Source organism: Mytilus californianus, unplaced genomic scaffold (assembly GCF_021869535.1).
Source record: "Mytilus californianus isolate M0D057914Y unplaced genomic scaffold, xbMytCali1.0.p SCAF_10, whole genome shotgun sequence".
Taxonomy (NCBI): Eukaryota; Metazoa; Mollusca; class Bivalvia; order Mytilida; family Mytilidae; genus Mytilus; species Mytilus californianus.
In genome coordinates this window covers 47,347,918-47,366,476 of record NW_026262582.1, presented here as the reverse complement: position 1 = coordinate 47,366,476, position 18,559 = coordinate 47,347,918, and the positions used below count along the sequence as shown (strand labels likewise).

Genomic DNA, 18,559 nt, shown 5'->3' with positions numbered 1-18,559 from the left:
AATCTCAACGTCAGGAAAAAAAAAGACACCTTCCCCAAATGTCCGGACGAATTGTCGACAGCGTAAGGAAGATTTAATTTGGCACAAGCTAAAGACAAGAAGACAGACATACTAAGATTCAGACAATATGTCAAAGATAAAGGCTTTCAGTTAGTATTGTGTATCGATTATGGGTTCATAGAACGAGCCAAGTGTTCCTGTAAAAGAAGTTAGAATAAATTTCAAAAATACCACTATAGTCTAAATACTCACATAATTTGGCCCAGTAATAACCAAACAAATATATACTCATACGCGTATGGTCAACTTTATGAAAATACCCAAATTCAACTTAATAAGTATACCAATATGGTCACCAGCACATGCAAATGGTTCAAACAATAATGGTCTGAAACACATACTAAACAAGTAAGCATATTGGTCATTGTAATGACGATATTCAGTTTTCATTTTATAACCCAGATGTTACTACCAGTGCAATTTGAGCTAAAAATAAGGTGAAAAGTGTTTGGACTAAAGCTTTATACATGTTATATGTCTTTGGTAGAAATTTATCATAGAATTAATGAAGGAATGCAGAGGTCAATATATACAGTTTGCTTCTATTATAAGTGGTAAACCACTAATTCGGGTTCTGATTTAGAGAACATGCCGAAAAGAAGTACACGAATTAGCAAAACAGTTACTTCAAATGGGTGTAACTTATAAATGTTGTACAATATTTTGGTAATCTTGGTCTCGAAGGAAAACTGAATGACTTACGATAAGTGCAGAACTAATGTTGAATGATATAAACATGAATGACCTTAAGAACATAGAATACATTTTTCCAGTTTTTTATACTTCCGAATTTACGGGAACTGGTACTATTCTATATTCATTTAGAGATGTGTTTTTTCAGTACATGACACCATAAGGTTTGGCTTTGACATGATATTACTGTCAGTGTATTTGAACATAATACAAACGAGCTGTGACTGCTTAAGATTGAGGAATGGGACATAGTAAGCAAAAAAATGAACATACATGAATTTTGAAATAATGAACCAATTTGATTCCGGATATGGAATATGGATGACAGAAGTATATCAAAGTCTAAATATGATTTTGGGTGTTTTAAAATTATTACAGTTTATATTATTTTCAACTTGCAGAAATTCATATTTATCAAACATTGGTATCAAGTACACAATGTTTTACTCTTAAAAACTGCATATAAATTAACTAACACATTATATCATTTTATATGAATATGAATGTCTTACATATACTCTTAATTTTCCTTATAATAATTTCAACGATGGTGGACAAGATAAAAAGAACTTATATGTCTTACGTATTACAAGTCTACTAAGTTTTAAACAATGTTAAATTGATACAATACAAATTATACTCTAGAGACAAGAGTATAGCTTTCGATTGATATTCATGTGTTGTCATATTGTATATTACTGTATTCATCAGTTTGTTCTTCTAATTAAAAGATGAGTTGCTGTTAATAAATTTAAAAATGTATTTATGTGTTCTTGGTTTTGTCACTGACTCTTATGCAACAGTTGAAGGGGACAATGCATGTAACATATACAAGTTAACATTTAGCATTTCACACGGTAGCTATGATTTTTCTATAGAAAACTTAAACATTTGAAGTCTACAGCAATTAAGACGGGAAATAAGGAAATTTGTGGTATTAAAATTACTCATGTTGAACATAAGTTGTCACAGTTTGCTGATTACACTTCATTGATTTTAGATAAAAATCTTTATATGAATCCTTATCTGAATTGAACTGGTTTGCAAAAAACACAAGTTATTTGGATTGGAAGTAAAAAGGAAATGTTATGTCCTTATGTAAACATTTCATGGGGAGAAAAACATTTTGAATTACTTGGTATTAATTTTGATGTGGACTTAGAAAATATTGTCAACATCAACTATAATGATAGAATTATACAGATTTAGAACATAATAAAACAGTGGCTAAAAAGAAACCTCACAGTAATAGGTAGAATAACTATTTTACCTATGTTAAACCACGTTATTATTTCTTTGTCTAATCCTTCTCACTGATTATTCCGAAAAATTAATGAAATCTTTTATACATGTGTACGGAACTCTCCTATACATAGAGTAAAGAAGGATGTGTTGATTAAAAAATATTTGGAGGATGAATTAAGAATGATAGATTTTTATAATTTTACTATCGTGGCACTCAAATTATCAAGGATAAGAAGGATTTTTCAGAGATATCATAAAAGGCAAAGTATTGTGATGTCTGATATCGATAAAAATAAACTTTTTAATTGTGGTGTTCAGTTTATCAAACAAGTTAGTTTATTACTCAAAAACGGTTTTTGTAAAGATGTATTCAGAGCATGGGAAATGATTATTGATAAAGAGAGAAATTTGGACTATGAATATTTTTTATCAAATCATATTTGGTTTAACAGTATGATCATAATTGGTAATAAACCTGTTTTTTTTTTTTATCAATATTGGTTTAATCATAGTCTACAATATGTTAATAATTATGTTCTTATTCAATACTTCAAACGAACATAAAGCATTTACAAAGTAAAAACTCAACACAGTTTTTGGTTATCAGCTCGCCCCGACAGCACAGAAAGCTTATTTTTATTATAAACAATAAACAAATGTCCAATTTGCTGTCATCGACCGCTGCCATCACATATAAACACAATCTACAATAGAAAAATGTTCTATAAGTTGAAGAAAAAATCATTTCGATTTACATACATGTATTTTATCAACTATTTTCTACATAACATACTGATTCACATTCCTATGAAGTCTTAATAAAAGGGGTGGGTGGGTGGGAAAAACGAACCTTTCTGTCGGATAGGCGAACCTCGAATGACAATTCTAGATATCTTATTATAATTTTAGCGCTAAAATTCTAGCATGAAGTTATCATGATTGATATAACTTAAACCGGTAATAACTTACTGATGGTCCAATCAAATTAAACATAAACATGTTTTGATTTAAACACACGTGTTAAAAGTAAACAAATACACGTGTTCCCGAGTAACCTTTATAAATACATTTATGTTCTTATTCAATACTTCAAACGAACATAAAGCATTTACAAAGTAAAAACTCAACACAGTTTTTGGTTATCAGCTCGCCCCGACAGCACAGAAAGCTTCGATTGATAAAGAAAGGGACATAAAGAAAAAGGGGGGACAAACAATATAAATTACAATCCTAAATTCTTAGATACTGACAATCTGTTGAGTATACTCTCTTTAACATAACCATCTTTGGCTTTATCACTTTTCCATCTCCCGTGTTTCTTAAACAACCGGTCATCTATTCCAGCTTCTGCCGCGGCAGTAGCTCCTCCTGACCTCAAACTATGTAAGCCAAACTGTTTTTTATCAAGACCTAAACTGTCAAGTGCAGATAACAATAACTCTCTGGCTCTGGTGTAAGAAATATGACTACTCTTTCTAAGTTTGTATATATTCAAAGATTTACAATAACAAATAGATCTAAAAATAAAATCATTCGATTCTTCAGGAATGTTAGCTAACTTTAGATAACGCTGAAGTACATCTACCGGGCATGTAATATTCCCTGTTTTGAAATGACAACATCTTTCCCTTCCCTATATACATCAGTTTTACTCTTGACTAAATGAAGTGTAAGGTAAGTAGGGGAAAACTGTATATCAGACCTTCTCAAGTTAGCTAACTCGGAGAATCTTAAAAAGCCAGCATAGGCTAATAAACACATACATGCTATTCTTACATCTTTTAAATTACAAGTATTATTAGCATATTTACATACAATATTTTTCAAAATATGCGGTGTGATAGGTTCTTTTTTGACAACTGAATGACCTATTTTTCTATGAGCCCCTTCAAGAACAGATGCAACTAGATTATTTTCACTGGGATCAGCAACGCCAGCTAATTTATGTGCCCATTTTATGGCGTAAAAAGCATCATTTAATTTTGAAACCGATTTTGCAGTTTCAGACAAATGAATTAAATATAAAGAAATATGTAAATGAGATGCTGGCAATGGTGAAAAAGAATATTGACTAGTCCACTTACACCATGAATTGAAGGCATATCTATATTTCTTCTGAGTACTCGCAGCCTTGGACGAAAGAAGGAATTCTGGTAACTGTTTGAACAAACTGCTGAGATCATTATTAGAGGCAACTTGTGAATTAAAGTCTGACCAATGTCCTACTGAAAAAATATCTGAAAAACGTAAAATTGCAATAACATTTTATATACATATACAGAGGACGAATTATTAGCATATTTCAGATTTCTATACACAGTAAAATATAATATATATTCAAATATTTCAACGCCAGCTACAATATCTTTATAGATACTAGGGCCATAAACTGTAAAACAAATTACCATGCCTGCTAAAATATCATTATAGATACTAGGGCCATGTCAAATAAAAAACCAAGCCTGCTACAATATCATTACCGATACTAGGGCCATGTCAACATAAACACCCATGCCTGCTACAATATACATATACTAGGTCCATGTCACAAACAGACCATGACTGCTACAATATATCTATATATATATTAGGGCCATGTCACAAACAGACCATGCCTGCTAAAATATATCTATATATATTAGGGCCATGTCTAAGATGCATCTAGCAAAACAGCCAAAACTGGCGAACCAAACGGTTCAATTCCGAATATCGTATTCTTATTCGAACCTTGCTTATAAATACCATCAGTATTTTTAAACACAATAACATCTTTTACGTAATCTTGATAAATCAGATGTTTATCGAATATCAAAGGCCAGAATGCAGCAGAAATCCACTTAGGCACAACTAACGTGCCTCGAGCTTTACAAGCTATAATGTGTTTAATCGATCGTATCACAAGATTAATTGTTGGAACTAGCCAATTATTTTCATTGGTCCAAACTTGAGAAAATGCATCAACTGCTTCAGAATCAGGTTGCCAAAATAAGGAGTTAAATCTCATAACTTTTCTATTTTCGACACTTGCAAACCTGTCAATCGAATAAGGACCCCACATATCATTTAAAAAATTGAAAAATATATGTGTGACTCCCCAGTCCTCGAAATCAACCATTTTGCTGATATAATCAGCCTTTTCATTTTCTTTTCTGGGAATCCATTGAATGTCAATTGATATTCCTTTTTGAATGCAAAATGAAAAAATAGATTTTGCTATAACATGAAGATTTTCTTTCATACTTCCCGAATTAACAATTTTGACACAATTTTGATTGTCAGTAAACCACTTTATAGTTTTTCCTGTGAAACTATTCTTAAAAGAAAAAAGGGCCAACTCTATAGCTTTCAGCTCTCTCCATGTGGAGCTTTGTACCGTTTCACTACATGTCCACATCTTATGGAAAATCTTATTTTCTAATTCAACGGTGTATGCACCAGCGGCAATATTACTAGCATCTGAGTATATGACAACAGAAGATTTACTGTAATGACATAAATTACGATAGTTAATCATGGTGACATTTTCTAACCAGAACTTTAACTCTGATAAAACCTCGACGGGTTTGTACCCTGTAATGGGAATATCCCACCCAATTCTACTTTCAATTTCCATGTAACAGAACTTTGACATAATTCTAGCCACATTTCCGATTACGGGAGTCATAGAAATAATTCTACCTACAACCTGAGCTAAAGATCTAGCTGTAACATAGGGAAATTTAGCCAAAATTACATTCAATGAGAAAATCAAATCGTCAACTCGACGTTGAGTAATAGATAATTTGTATTCTTTCGAGTTCCAAACTATTCCCAACCATTCTAACTCGGTAACAGGTTTAAAAACAGACTTCTCCTCGTTAATAAGGAAACCAGCATCAATCAAAGACCTTTTTACGAAGGACGATTGCTCATTACATGTATTTTCATCTGGACTCATGCCAAATCCATCATCTAAATACAAAACAACTTTTATACCGTTTCCACGCCAAAATTTTACTAGTGGCCTCAAACATTTAGTAAAAATGTACGGACCGGTAGTAATTCCGAAAGCTAAAACAGTATAGCAATAAAATTGACCTTCCCACTGAAAACCTAAGAAAGTCTGTTGCTGTGCGCATATGTCTAAGTGAAAATAACCAGATTTTAAATCAAACTTAAACAGATACATATCTTTGTCAAAATATTGTATAGCTAACTTCCAATCCTCAAATTTTATTTTTTCGCGCTTTATGTGTTTATTCAATTGACTCATATCTAAAATAAGTCGTTTCTTACCGGACTTTTGAGTAGCAACACTCAATGGATTTACCACATATGGTTGAAAAGGCACTTTAATTACGCAACCTATTTGAACTAAATCTTCAATTGACTTTGTGACAAATTCAGTATTCTGCCGTGCTGATCTATTATTTCTGTGGTACATTTTAAAAGGTGTATCTATAAATGGAATAACATAACCATTTTTTATTGTATCAAGCACAAAAGGACAAGCACCTATATTTTCCCAATACTTTACATGACAAGCTAATCTACCTTTCACCCCTTTAAATTTATCATATGACTGACAATTTTCAAAATATTGAACTTGATCTAAAAAAGATTCTATATAATCGTTATCAACAAAACATGTAGAAAATTGGTCATTAATAGTGTCTAAATACTTATCATTCACAATGACTGGAGAGTGACGTTCAGGCCCTACTTTACTACTTCTGGTAGGTTGTGGAGTTGCTGTTGGATGACCTGAGACTGGCGAGAAGAGGACAGTTTTTTCTCCAGTGGCCTTGTTGCTTGCAGTAGTGGCACGTGTCGATTGAGCAAGGCTCACGCCTTGCGAAGCTCCCACGAAAGGGCTGTTGCTGATTACGTTGATAATGCTGAGCGTAAGCAGGGTTACCATAAGATTCCGCAGGTTGTTGACGAGGCGGATTTTTTGGGTAAGGTTGCTGGCGAGATTTTGACTTCTCCTTGGAGGTACGGATAGCTCTGGTCTCAGCTTGTCGTATCTTTCTCTCATCTTCAGAATCTGAAGCCACGGCATTGGATTCGTATTCCCTAACGGTTCCCCAACCAGCAGGGGAAGCATCAGCTATGCGTATTTTCTTATTACGGCTTTTGATCTTATCAGTTATGTCAAGAACTAATCTATAGGCTTGAGTATTGGAGTTAGGGATGAATTTTGAAAGTTTATTAACAGTGTCTAATAATTCCTCATTAAAGGTGTACTGAATTCTGTTTCCTTCCCCCTTAAATTTTAGAGTGACGTCCTCCTTAATTTTTCTCTTAAGGCAATCTTGTTCTTGTATGAGTTCAGATTTCAACTCACCTAACTTGCTGTCTAAAATTGTCTTAAAAAGCTCTACAGTATCTACCAAATCAGACGACTTATCAGCTGCTTTATGAATATTAGGTGGCGGTAAACTATTATCTCCTTCGAGTAGTATGTCTTCATTCAATTCCAGACGTGGAGAAGATTCGGACATTTTACCAAGTGGCGATTTAAGAAAAAACGAACCTTTCTGTCGGATAGGCGAACCTCGAATGACAATTCTAGATATCTTATTATAATTTTAGCGCTAAAATTCTAGCATGAAGTTATCATGATTGATATAACTTAAACCGGTAATAACTTACTGATGGTCCAATCAAATTAAACATAAACATGTTTTGATTTAAACACACGTGTTAAAAGTAAACAAATACACGTGTTCCCGAGTAACCTTTATAAATACATTGTAATAGATGAAAATGGATTTTTTATTTCATTAGAAATGTTACAGCAATGTTACGATATCAATGTTAATTTTTTGAATTACATGAGTGTTATTTCTGCTCTTAAAAAAGCAGCAAATAATTACAAAATAGATACATATACGTTATGTTGTTCATTTATTCCATCTTGCTTACAAGTCTTTTTTAAACGTTTAAAAGGTTCTAAAGATATGTAAAACTCATTAATAACCATGTATCTCCAACAGGACAACTGAAGTGGGGTTACATATTAGGCGAAGATCTCACTTGGAAACATATATTCAAACTACCTTTTACAGTCACTGTCAATACCAAACTACAGTGGCTTCAGTGCAGAATCAACCACAGAATTGTTGCCACACATAAATTTTTATGTAAAATCAAACGTATTGATAACCCTTTATGTACTTTTTATAAATTGGAAAATGAAACTGTTGAACATAGAATGTGTAATTGTGAGATTATCCGAAACATTTTACAAGATATTGATTATTGGTGTATATCTGGTGGGGCAAGCCTGCCATTGAATAAGTTACATTTTATTTTTGGAAATATATAAAAGGTTCGAAAAGATGACGCATATAATTTGATTTTTCGATACAGTGAAACAATATATACACAACAGTAGATGTTTTTCAAAAGATCTTTCAATCAGTGTCATTAAAGAAAAGCTAAAATATATGTACATATCTAGAAAAAATTAATGACAGTCAAAAATAAAAGACAAGATCACTTTGATACCATGTGGATTGCATGTAAAAAAAAAATTAATAATTCATTTTGTCTATAATTTTTTACAAATATTTATAGTCAAAAATAACATAATATATTATTTTATCTTATGGCACAATTTATTATGTACCTGTACACATCAATAGTATACGGACTTTTCTGAACTGCTTCTTAACAGTACTTAATCATTTATGTAAATTGACTGCAGTAAATTGTCTGAAAAGTGAACAGTACAAAATTAACTAAACGTGATTAAGCCAAAAACTGTCATGGCGGAATAATTTATTGTTCAGACTTTTCAGATGATGATAGAATTAAAATGGCCGATAAAGATAAATGATTTTTTGTGACTATGCAGGCACGTGTAAAGTTATCGACAAGTGCATAAACTAAACCCCAAGTTTCGCAGCTGTGAGACACCTCAATAAATATATTGAACAATGGAACTGATAGATTATTTGGTAAACGGATCGATGAATAACGAAAAAAGTGGTGTCAGAATAACTTCCAAGGTTACTTGTAGCCTGAGGTAGTGTTACCTTACTTCACAACTTTTGCGATCAATAAAAAAAACATGATATTCCCATTTTAAACATTGCAATGGAAGGCAGTGCACGTTGGGTAACTGTTTTTAAAACTTTAATGTTCTCATTTAAGGTAGCACTACAGTTAGAATTTCCTGACTACAACAAACAGTCTTTGAAGATTAATTTCTCCAAAACTACTCAATGGATTTTCAAAATCTTCAACTCATAATAAAGCTGAAATATTACTCCTTCTTAATCTATAGATACATTCTTTTTTCATTTCAAATGGTAGTAAAAATTTGTTTTCATCACTTTAATCAACCATACACAATGTACAAAACCGTGTCACAGATTTTTGATATATGCCTCCAGTAAGAATATACATTGATTTAACTGCTGGGTGTCAAACCTTATTTCACCTTTCATCTTTGGACACCTATAAATTCCTTTAGAAACAAATTATCCCAAAACTGGGACACGGTATTGTAGAAAATATTCCCTTTAATCACATATATCAAAGTTAAACCAAAAAGGGTACCCATAAAGTTTCTATCTTTATTTTTTGCTAACAATTCTTATGAAAAATTGTTCTGAAAAATGACCTAAAAACTAAATTTCCCTTTAAGAACCCCTATAAATGCATCATAAATCCAAAAATCCACTGCGAACAAACCAGGTGTGTTCTGACACCATTATTTCATCAATAGAACCACACACTTTGTGTCTTTGGTGCTCTAATACTGTAAATTTTGAATTATGTGTGCACTGACAATAATATTGATTCACTAAAATGTTTTTGCATCGGAAATAAACACATTTATTCTAAAACCAGTTGTTGGCATGATACGGGTTATGTTCTTCTCATATATTGTATGATGGTGTAATACTTAACCCCTAACGGGAGGGATTGTACTTGATATTCATATGATGAAGACATAATCTTTCAATCAGTTTAATTGAGGTCTAGAGCTGGCATGTCAGTAACTGTTAGTAGTCCTTTGTTAATTTATGTATCATTGTCATATTGTTTAGTTTCTTTTGTTACCTATTCTGATATCGGACTCCGACTTCTTTTGAACTGAGTTTAACTGTGCGTATTGTTGTTTGTTTGTTTTTTCTACATTGGCTAGAGGTATAGGGGAGGGTTGAGATCTCCAAACACATGTTTAACCCCGCCGTATGTTTGCGCCTGTCCCAATTTAGGAGCCTCTGGCCTTTTTTAGTCTTGTATGATTTTTAATTTTAGTTTCTTGCGTATATTTCAGAGTTAAGTATGACGTCCATTATCACTGAACAAGTATACATTTTTGTTTGGGGGTCAGCCGAAGCACAATTCTGGGTGCTGGAGTTTCTCACTACATTCAAGACCCATTGGTGGCCTTCGGCTGTTGTCTGCTCTTAGGTCAGGTTGTTGTGCTTTGACACATTCCCAATTTCCATTCTTAATTTTAAAACAAATAAACATGCACTGAACGAATAAATTTGATATATGACACAATATAAATACAATACTAATAAAAAAGTATATAAAATAATGTCAAACAGACAACTCTTACTTAGGACAAAATGGCGTTAAGTAAAATAACGTACACAGATAAATTTGAATATAATAAATGTGTTGTTAGGAGTCTGGAAACACTTTTTACAAAATAAGTACATGTGTTGCTCAAAGAACGAGTATCGTCATACTAAATACTAAAAATAGTGAGAAGAGAATTAGTACAAAATAAGTTAACATTGAATTACACAAAATGAATAACAAGTTGTGTCAACAGGTTTAATTAACATGAAAGTACGATTTTAGTGTACTGGCAGATACTGAAAGTTATCTTTATACATAGATAGCGAACACATGCAATCGGATTTTTCTAGGTCTGTTTGATTTTATATTATAGGTTTTAAAAAAAAGTATTAATCATCGTGTTCATCTGTATAATAATGAGTTTTTGCTTATTGTAGATCGAATCGGTCAACCAATTGAAATACCCTTGTTACATTTTAAATGTTGAAATCACTTTCCCTTGGATAGCTGAACACGCCGAGTTAATGCGTATTGCTCAAGGATTAAATTTAAGGTCAAATGAAGCCGGATACAATGAGGTATAATTATTTACTTGCATGTAAACACTTCATCAGCAATGTTTTTTTTGTACTTATTTTGACAAAATTGAAACATTCAAACAGTCTGACTGCTAAATGCACATTAATATTTCAGTATTTCACCTTCATCAATGATTGAACAAACAAACACACTATTTTTGTAGATTTCGTAGCTATTGCCCCATTACAATCAGGAAGTTAGTCGTGCCTTAATTGTTATTTTTGTCTTTACCAAGAATTAATACCCATCGAGTTTTTTCCATTAAAAAATCCCCCGAAAAATTAAACATTTATCCAATGCAAGCTGTTCAATTAGTAAACAATTGCCAACAGAAGACAAGAGAAAACTCAACAATCAAACGCATATTGCGGAATATTGATGTCATCGTTACAGCAGGACACTATCCAACTTATTTAAAACTCGTACAAAGCTATGATCGCTACACTGTATAATAATGTTTCATACTTCCGTTAAAAGTTAATTCTTCTCAACAGTGTATTGACCACTTCAAAATAATCATTTCCCAACATTGACGTTACAAGAAAGTTCGAAGTTAGCAATAGTCAATTCACCATGGACAATTAGATTCGAGCTGATTTATTTCAACATCCTTAATAAAATGAAACAAACGACGATACTTGATTGTATTCAGTCCTTTAACCAGATGTGGTGAGATTCATGTGACAGCTAGTGTGAGTATAAAGAGTTACTTTATAAAATTCTTTGTTTTCCAAATTATCCGATGATAAATAAAAGCAAAAATTGTACTCCCAACTTCCCCATGTACACATGATCAATTTGTCAATTCTATTTTCGGTACTTTTTGATGATATAGCTCCTAATGTATCTACGTATATACCATATTAACACTGTCCTGGCATTTGATCTTTCGGTCTGAGCGTTCCTGACGAAATCACTTCAGGTAAATATAATTTATTTGGTGCTATTGATATGTACTATTCATTCTCATTAATGGCATTTTATTTTCTTAATAAAAGAGTGTTTCAAAGATACTGTGATTAAGATCACCATTACATTGAATAATAATTATTGCGATTAAGAAAATATTTACGATAAGATAAAACTTTAACTCAACAAACATAGATGTAACAACTAATATTATCGATACAATAGCAGAGTATTTGGACAAAACTCGAAATAGCGGAGTTGTTTGTACGTCAACAAAACCATCAGCTCGATACTATGGTTTCATTTGAAGACCTACGTTTTGGACAAGGAAATATAAGTCATGAACACATGAGACCGCTGTTAATATCTCAGGCATCAACAAGACTAGAAGTCTCAATAGTATATGTTACCTCTTTTGTTTTATGTGTTATTGCCAATCAAAGAATGTACCATTATTTTTTCTTAATCTAAATACATATGTTTGTTATACAAAAAAGTGAGTTTTAAGGTGTCAACACGTTCGCAGGCAGGTTAATGCAATTTAAAAAAAAATAGGCATTGATTTTCGATGATTGCATCGAAATCTAAATCTGACGTCATTTTCTAAACTATGCGACACGTGATTGGCTAGAACGTTACGTCGACGTCAAGTTTGAGCTTGTCACGAACAGCTGATCGGGCACTTTGTTATGATAGAAGTCAGTGTCAACCGTCCAACAAAAACACGTTAATATAGAAGGATGTTGCTTATATTTTGAGGTAAGTCTGTTTTAAATCATTTTAACCTTTTAACTGCCAAGGTTCGTCGATATTCATTTCATTGATGATTGAGTATGAATGTAGATAAAGCTGCATTGTTTACTTAAAAAGGGGGCTATTGTGTTACACGTTTTGCTGTCAACATGACTACGGCAATCTGTATAGACAAACTTCCTTTGAATAATTAATGCAAGTCAACACTATTTTATTCTCTTATAAACAATCCTATCTTCATTGACCATTGCCTAAGTAACTTTATGTCGACATTTTGCAGACTGACCTGCCATGAACAGATGCGGGTCCAAAATGTTTAAATAACGGGCCCATGATGGACATCAGAGATAAAACATAAGGAGTGGAATTTGTTAAAAGTCCGCACAGCATGCTGGCCCGCTACCCCCTTTTATTCGCCTCATATGCATGTCATGATTCTAATTTTAGGTTAGAGGCAACCATGCACATTTAATGCCTAAAGACATGTAGTTTTTATAAAATCAAACAAGAGGTCTACAAAAGGTAAGCATTTATATATAATGTATGGGTCTTGATGAGGGACCTTCATTTCTTTATTCTTTTTTATACCATTTTCTCTATTCTTGATCTATTTTGGCCATTATTCTCCATTCTCTATATTTTAACACCCCATTATTCTCTTTTCCTATTAGTCCTTGTTTATTCTTTAATTTTTTAGCCCTTCATTCTGCACTTTTTGCCAATTAATTGTTATTATCTATTCTGTAAACACAATACAGACCCTCATGTGTTAGGTGTATATGAGGGTCTGGATAACTTTCCTGGTGTATTGAGTTAACTTACATTCAGTCAATATTGATAAAGACATAATTAATAATAACAAATTGGTATTGCTTTGTGATGGGTAAATATCAGTTAAAGTAAACTGTGTTTGAACTTTTATTGTAGTTTTACAAAAAACTCATAAATTGAAAGTTCATTTTAAATCAATGCAGAATTTTTTTCAAGTTTACTTTAATTCCATAATGATTTAGGAACACAAAATTTAAACTGAAGTTTTCTATTTGTATCATAACATGAATACCTATAACTTTTAAATTGCCACTTACTGTTTTCATTATTTTTTTCAGTATTAAGATGACTTGGAGGCAATGGTGTTATAATAGTTTTTACAAACTGAAATTGGAAAAAGTAATCAGAGGAAAAGAGTAAGCACTTGTTTCATTTGAAGATAAACATACATAAGGAAATTGTCAGACCATTTATAACTGAGGACATATATAACAAAACTATAACAGTGCTGAATATAAAATATATATGCCATGTCACATGTGAACTCTGGAATGAAGCAAGTTTCACTATGACAACAAAATGAAGAATTACATGTTCAAACTGACTCTGGAACATTGAAAACAAAGAAATGAAAGTATTAAATCAGAGGAAAGGACTGTGCACTTCTTTCTTGTAATGTCAACACATAAAAGAAAATGTTCACAGCATTATTCATCATATGCTAGTTATTGAGATAATTTTGGATCTATACATAAACAGTGAAATGGGTGAGAATTATAATTCTGTCATCATATTTTGGTAGGCTGATAACTGCATGTGCTTACATGTATAAGATTATTCTTGGCATATTACATGTGAATTTAAAGAATACTAAGGAATAAAGAATTTTCCAGTAGAACAATAACATAAGAAAATCAGCAGGATTATACTTGTCTACATTTATTATGGATAATGGAAAACCACCAAAAAAGTATTGTAGGTATTGTGATCAGGATTATCATATAAATGTGACATATACAATGCGTTTGATGTTAAGTGTGATAAAACTATTTTGAAAGAAATGAAAAATAATCATTAAAGTTTTTATGAAATTTTTAAGATAGACATTATGCATTTGATAATTAATTAATATTCATAATGAACTCAAGAAGTGAAGGATTTGTTTCTCATGCATTCCACTTTATTAAATAAAGAAATAGTTTCACCTCTTATTCTTTTTTTCTATAACAATAGAAAATAAGTACTGATTTACCTAGTATTATAATTTTTTGCTGGTTTTAATCCTGGACCAAAGGACTTGTTTTTCAAATTTATTGAAATAATGTTTTATATTGAACAGACTATAATGAATGAATGATGCATGTTCAACAAATGAACATAGAGTTTACTTTTATAAATTTTGACTTGGATGGAGAGTTGTCTCATTGGCACTCATACCACATCTTCTTATATCTATATAGAGAAACTCTAACTTAAAGCAGATATTGTCTCTAAAAAGATGCATTTACACATGTGACAGTTTTCTGATCCATACTAATTTTAGTGAACTATTTAAATATGTTTAAAAAAAAAAACATTTTCAAAGACTTTATCAGGTCTGATCAGATTAATATTTCTCATGAAACACGCATAAATTAATAAAATATGGGCTTCATACGTTCTTTTCGTATCAGGAGAAACAGTTTGTTTCAGAAAGATTTTATTGCTGTTTGTCATCTTAAAGTCATAAAAACCCTATGAGAATTGAATTAAGTAAGTAAACAAGTTTATTTGTTTTACAGTCGACACATATGTGGAGTTAGAAATGGAAAGCTCTTACAAAGTATATGGTGGCTAACTTTAGAGTCCCCCCCCCTTTTTTTCCGTCATAACATTCGTATACACCGTGATTCTTTTACGATTCATTAACTCATTCAAGTATAAAAATGGTAAAAATTATATTGTTTTACATCTTTAATGTGTCCATTTCAAGTCAAAAACTATCAAAATGTCGTCTATTTCTTTCCCGGCACTTTGCCACCCTAAAGGGGAATAATCAATCTGAATCATTTCAATGTTTACATGTGGCCGCGAAAGGGCTTGTGCATCATTCATTTATAAAGATGGCATTGGCGCACCCCGTTAATGTTTATTGATCTCTTTAAAACTTAGCATATTTATTCTTGAAAAGCTCACGAATACCGAGATTGCTGTTTCTTGTTTTTAAAATGAACACAACAATTTTAAAATTGACACGAAGTTGGTTTTTGGTGTTGGCATGGATAAATTGTATGTAACTTTTGATATTTTTGATTAGAAAAAGGCATATTTTAAGAAAGAAACAGCTGTTACAGGAAAAATAACATGTTTATCAACCAAATACAACTTTATTTTGATTCATTGGTGTTGTTCTTTAGGGTGTGCCGGGCTCATGAAGTTAAAGGTTCACACGCCCTTTTTGAATGTCGCCAATTACCATGGTAACCAGGTGGGCGGTTCTATGACACCATAAATTAAAAGTTTGGATGATATAAGGTAGAATAAAAATTAGTTCTGGGTATGAAAGTTTCTTGAGAAAAATTCAAAATAATTTCAAATTCTATTGTTTTTTTTTAATGAAGGAATAGCCAATTTACCGTAAAACAGCATTAACCTGCCTGCGTTCTCAAATAAGAACAAACTGTACAGAAAACAAAAATCAAATGTATCTCTACAAGTGTTAAATAATACCTCAAACAAAGTTTAAAAAAAACACCTTCAATATAACATATTTTGCTAATACATTTTAGGTTTAAACAGCATACATGCGTTTCAGTTTATTTTATTACATAACACATGTAAAACCATAAAGTCTGTACAATGAATTACTACTTTATAAGGTGCGACAACTTGAGGTTCCAAATCAAGACTCCTTTTTCAATGTGGTCTCTAACTTTAGTTAGGACTTTTCCTCGTGACTCATAGTCTTCTTGTTTCTCTTCATTATTTTCTTTTATTATGTGTTCAATATATCCTTGTGTACTCAGCACATCTGGTCTCAACGCTTTACTCGCGAGATCTTTAATTAATACGTTCACTTTGGAAATAGTTTTTAAGAATTCCCAAAACGACTCTTCAAACGAATTGACAAACTCTGCGATGGTGAACACTCGTTCTTCGAGTGTTAACCTGTATTCGTATTTCTCGCGATCGTGGTCTTTAATACTACACTTATTCTCACAAACAGTGCATTTACCATCGACAATTGATTTACATGTCCAAGTAAGCACATCTAATGGAACCCAGCAGCCCCCGTGACAAGTCCTTTTACAGCTTCGACAATTAATTGATGTTCTACCGGTATGTTGATGTTTATATACATACACTTTTTTGGAAAATGATTGATCTGGTTTTTCGGTGCTATGTTCGAGTTCTTTTGCTCTTTTGTAATTTACGATTCTCTGAGCCTGTTCCATTATGCTGCTCTCTAGTGCTTTAAGTTGAATTTGCAGTCTATGTCTTGCAACCATTACCTCATGGCTTGACAGGACCGTGGTCTTTGGTAATTCATTCATTTTGTTAAATAGTTTAGAAAAGGTAACGGATCGGCTTCTCCAAAGCTCTTCATGTTCTCTCTTAATTTCGTCAAACGGTTTTTTACTTGTTTGATCTGTTTTGCATGGCTTTCTTAGAACAAATGAATTGTTAAATCTAAAAACGTTACCCTGTGGAAACTTTTTAATCGCTTTTTCGAGAAGACCCAAGCATGTAGGTTCTCCGCCGTCATCATGTGTTATTGCAACACAAATGTTTTCTTCAATTTCCTTCCCAAAGAGTTTTGAGATACTTGAAAAAATGTATTCTTGTCCTTCCGTTAATCGTTGTGTTGATAACGGAATAACGACCAAGACTGCATCTAGGTGTTCTATAACACCACCAAAAAGAGTTTGGAGTTGGTCAGTAAGTTTTTTGTCAAAATTTGTTCTCGTGTCTCTGAACCCAATAGTATCTATAATGTTTACTTTAAAGCTTACTTTGGAGCCATCAAGTTCGGGTATTCTGTAGATAGTAGTTGTTGAAGTCTGTGATTGTCCCTTGAGTAAAAAACACATGTACAAAAGTTAAATAACTAATAAAAACACTAACTTTTTTCGTACTTTATTGTGGAATTTGGCAAAGCAAATGATTATTTAACTATCTTTTAATCAAAATTGACGAACTTGAATAAGTTGGATGAAAAAGGTATATGAACTAACCACACCCCTTCTTTTCCCTCTAAAAAAGATATAATCATTAAAACAGAAGTACAACAAATGTATGTATGTGAATAGTTATAAAATACAGCAATACAAAGAAAATAAGCAGACACAAATGTTAAAGATATTTTGCACCTTTGATATCACTAAGAAAAAGCCGGAATTTAGAACATACTATACTATTATCGGTATCAATTAAGAGGCTACACAATCATAATTTTCAAAATAGTATGACTTATTCGTTACAGTACTCAAATACTTTTATATTGACATGATGGAGCGTGTGTTTGAAAAACTGTTTATTAAGATATAACTTGTACTATAAGCCTTATATCGATAAGCGAGAAGCAGTGTTCTTTGAATATGATAACCACTGTCACTTAAAATAGAAACTATTCTGTCAGTGTTATATATTGATATAAAAAAAACTTCATTATTCTGTCGATATGACTGGACAATGTGAAGGGGTTGTGATGCAAATCATGATAAAAACCACTCCTAAATAGTCCATGCTAGTAAAGTTTGCATGGGAGTTTTGAGTGTATACAACCCAAAAACTGTATACAGAGCGCAAATTATTTTCTTATCACTTACTGGAGTTTCCGACTGTATCCTCTCTTCTTTAGTCTTGTGAATTAATGAAAATCGATAATCATTGTTATAAGACACTCCCGCAATATAATTGATCAATCCATCTATAAGCGTACTTTTCCCAGTGCCTGTAGCTCCTAAAAGAAGCACTGTCTTTTCGTTAGATGTATATAAACCTGGATCATATTCTGCAACTATGAAAAAATATTCAT

The 18,559-nt window shown here is 32.1% G+C and overlaps 1 protein-coding gene across 3 annotated transcripts; it reads right to left on the bottom strand.

The window, feature by feature from the left end:
* Positions 1 to 2,531: 2,531 nt before the first annotated feature.
* Positions 2,532 to 7,212, bottom strand: LOC127718257 (uncharacterized). Of its 3 annotated transcripts, XM_052224260.1 has the most exons (3): positions 6,274 to 7,212; positions 4,083 to 4,235; positions 2,532 to 2,702 (listed from the first exon to the last, which is right to left on the bottom strand). In XM_052224260.1, the coding sequence occupies exons 1-3, from the start codon at positions 7,082 to 7,084 to the stop codon at positions 2,686 to 2,688; spliced, it is 981 nt and encodes a 326-aa protein (XP_052080220.1). In that variant the 5' UTR covers positions 7,085 to 7,212; the 3' UTR covers positions 2,532 to 2,685. The 3 variants fall into 3 exon arrangements, with proteins under 3 accessions (XP_052080220.1, XP_052080218.1, XP_052080219.1); XM_052224258.1 differs by lacking the exon at positions 2,532 to 2,702 and having other exon boundaries at positions 2,712 to 4,235; XM_052224259.1 differs by lacking the exon at positions 2,532 to 2,702 and having other exon boundaries at positions 2,712 to 4,244; positions 6,664 to 7,212.
* Between the last annotated feature and the right edge of the window lie 11,347 nt (positions 7,213 to 18,559).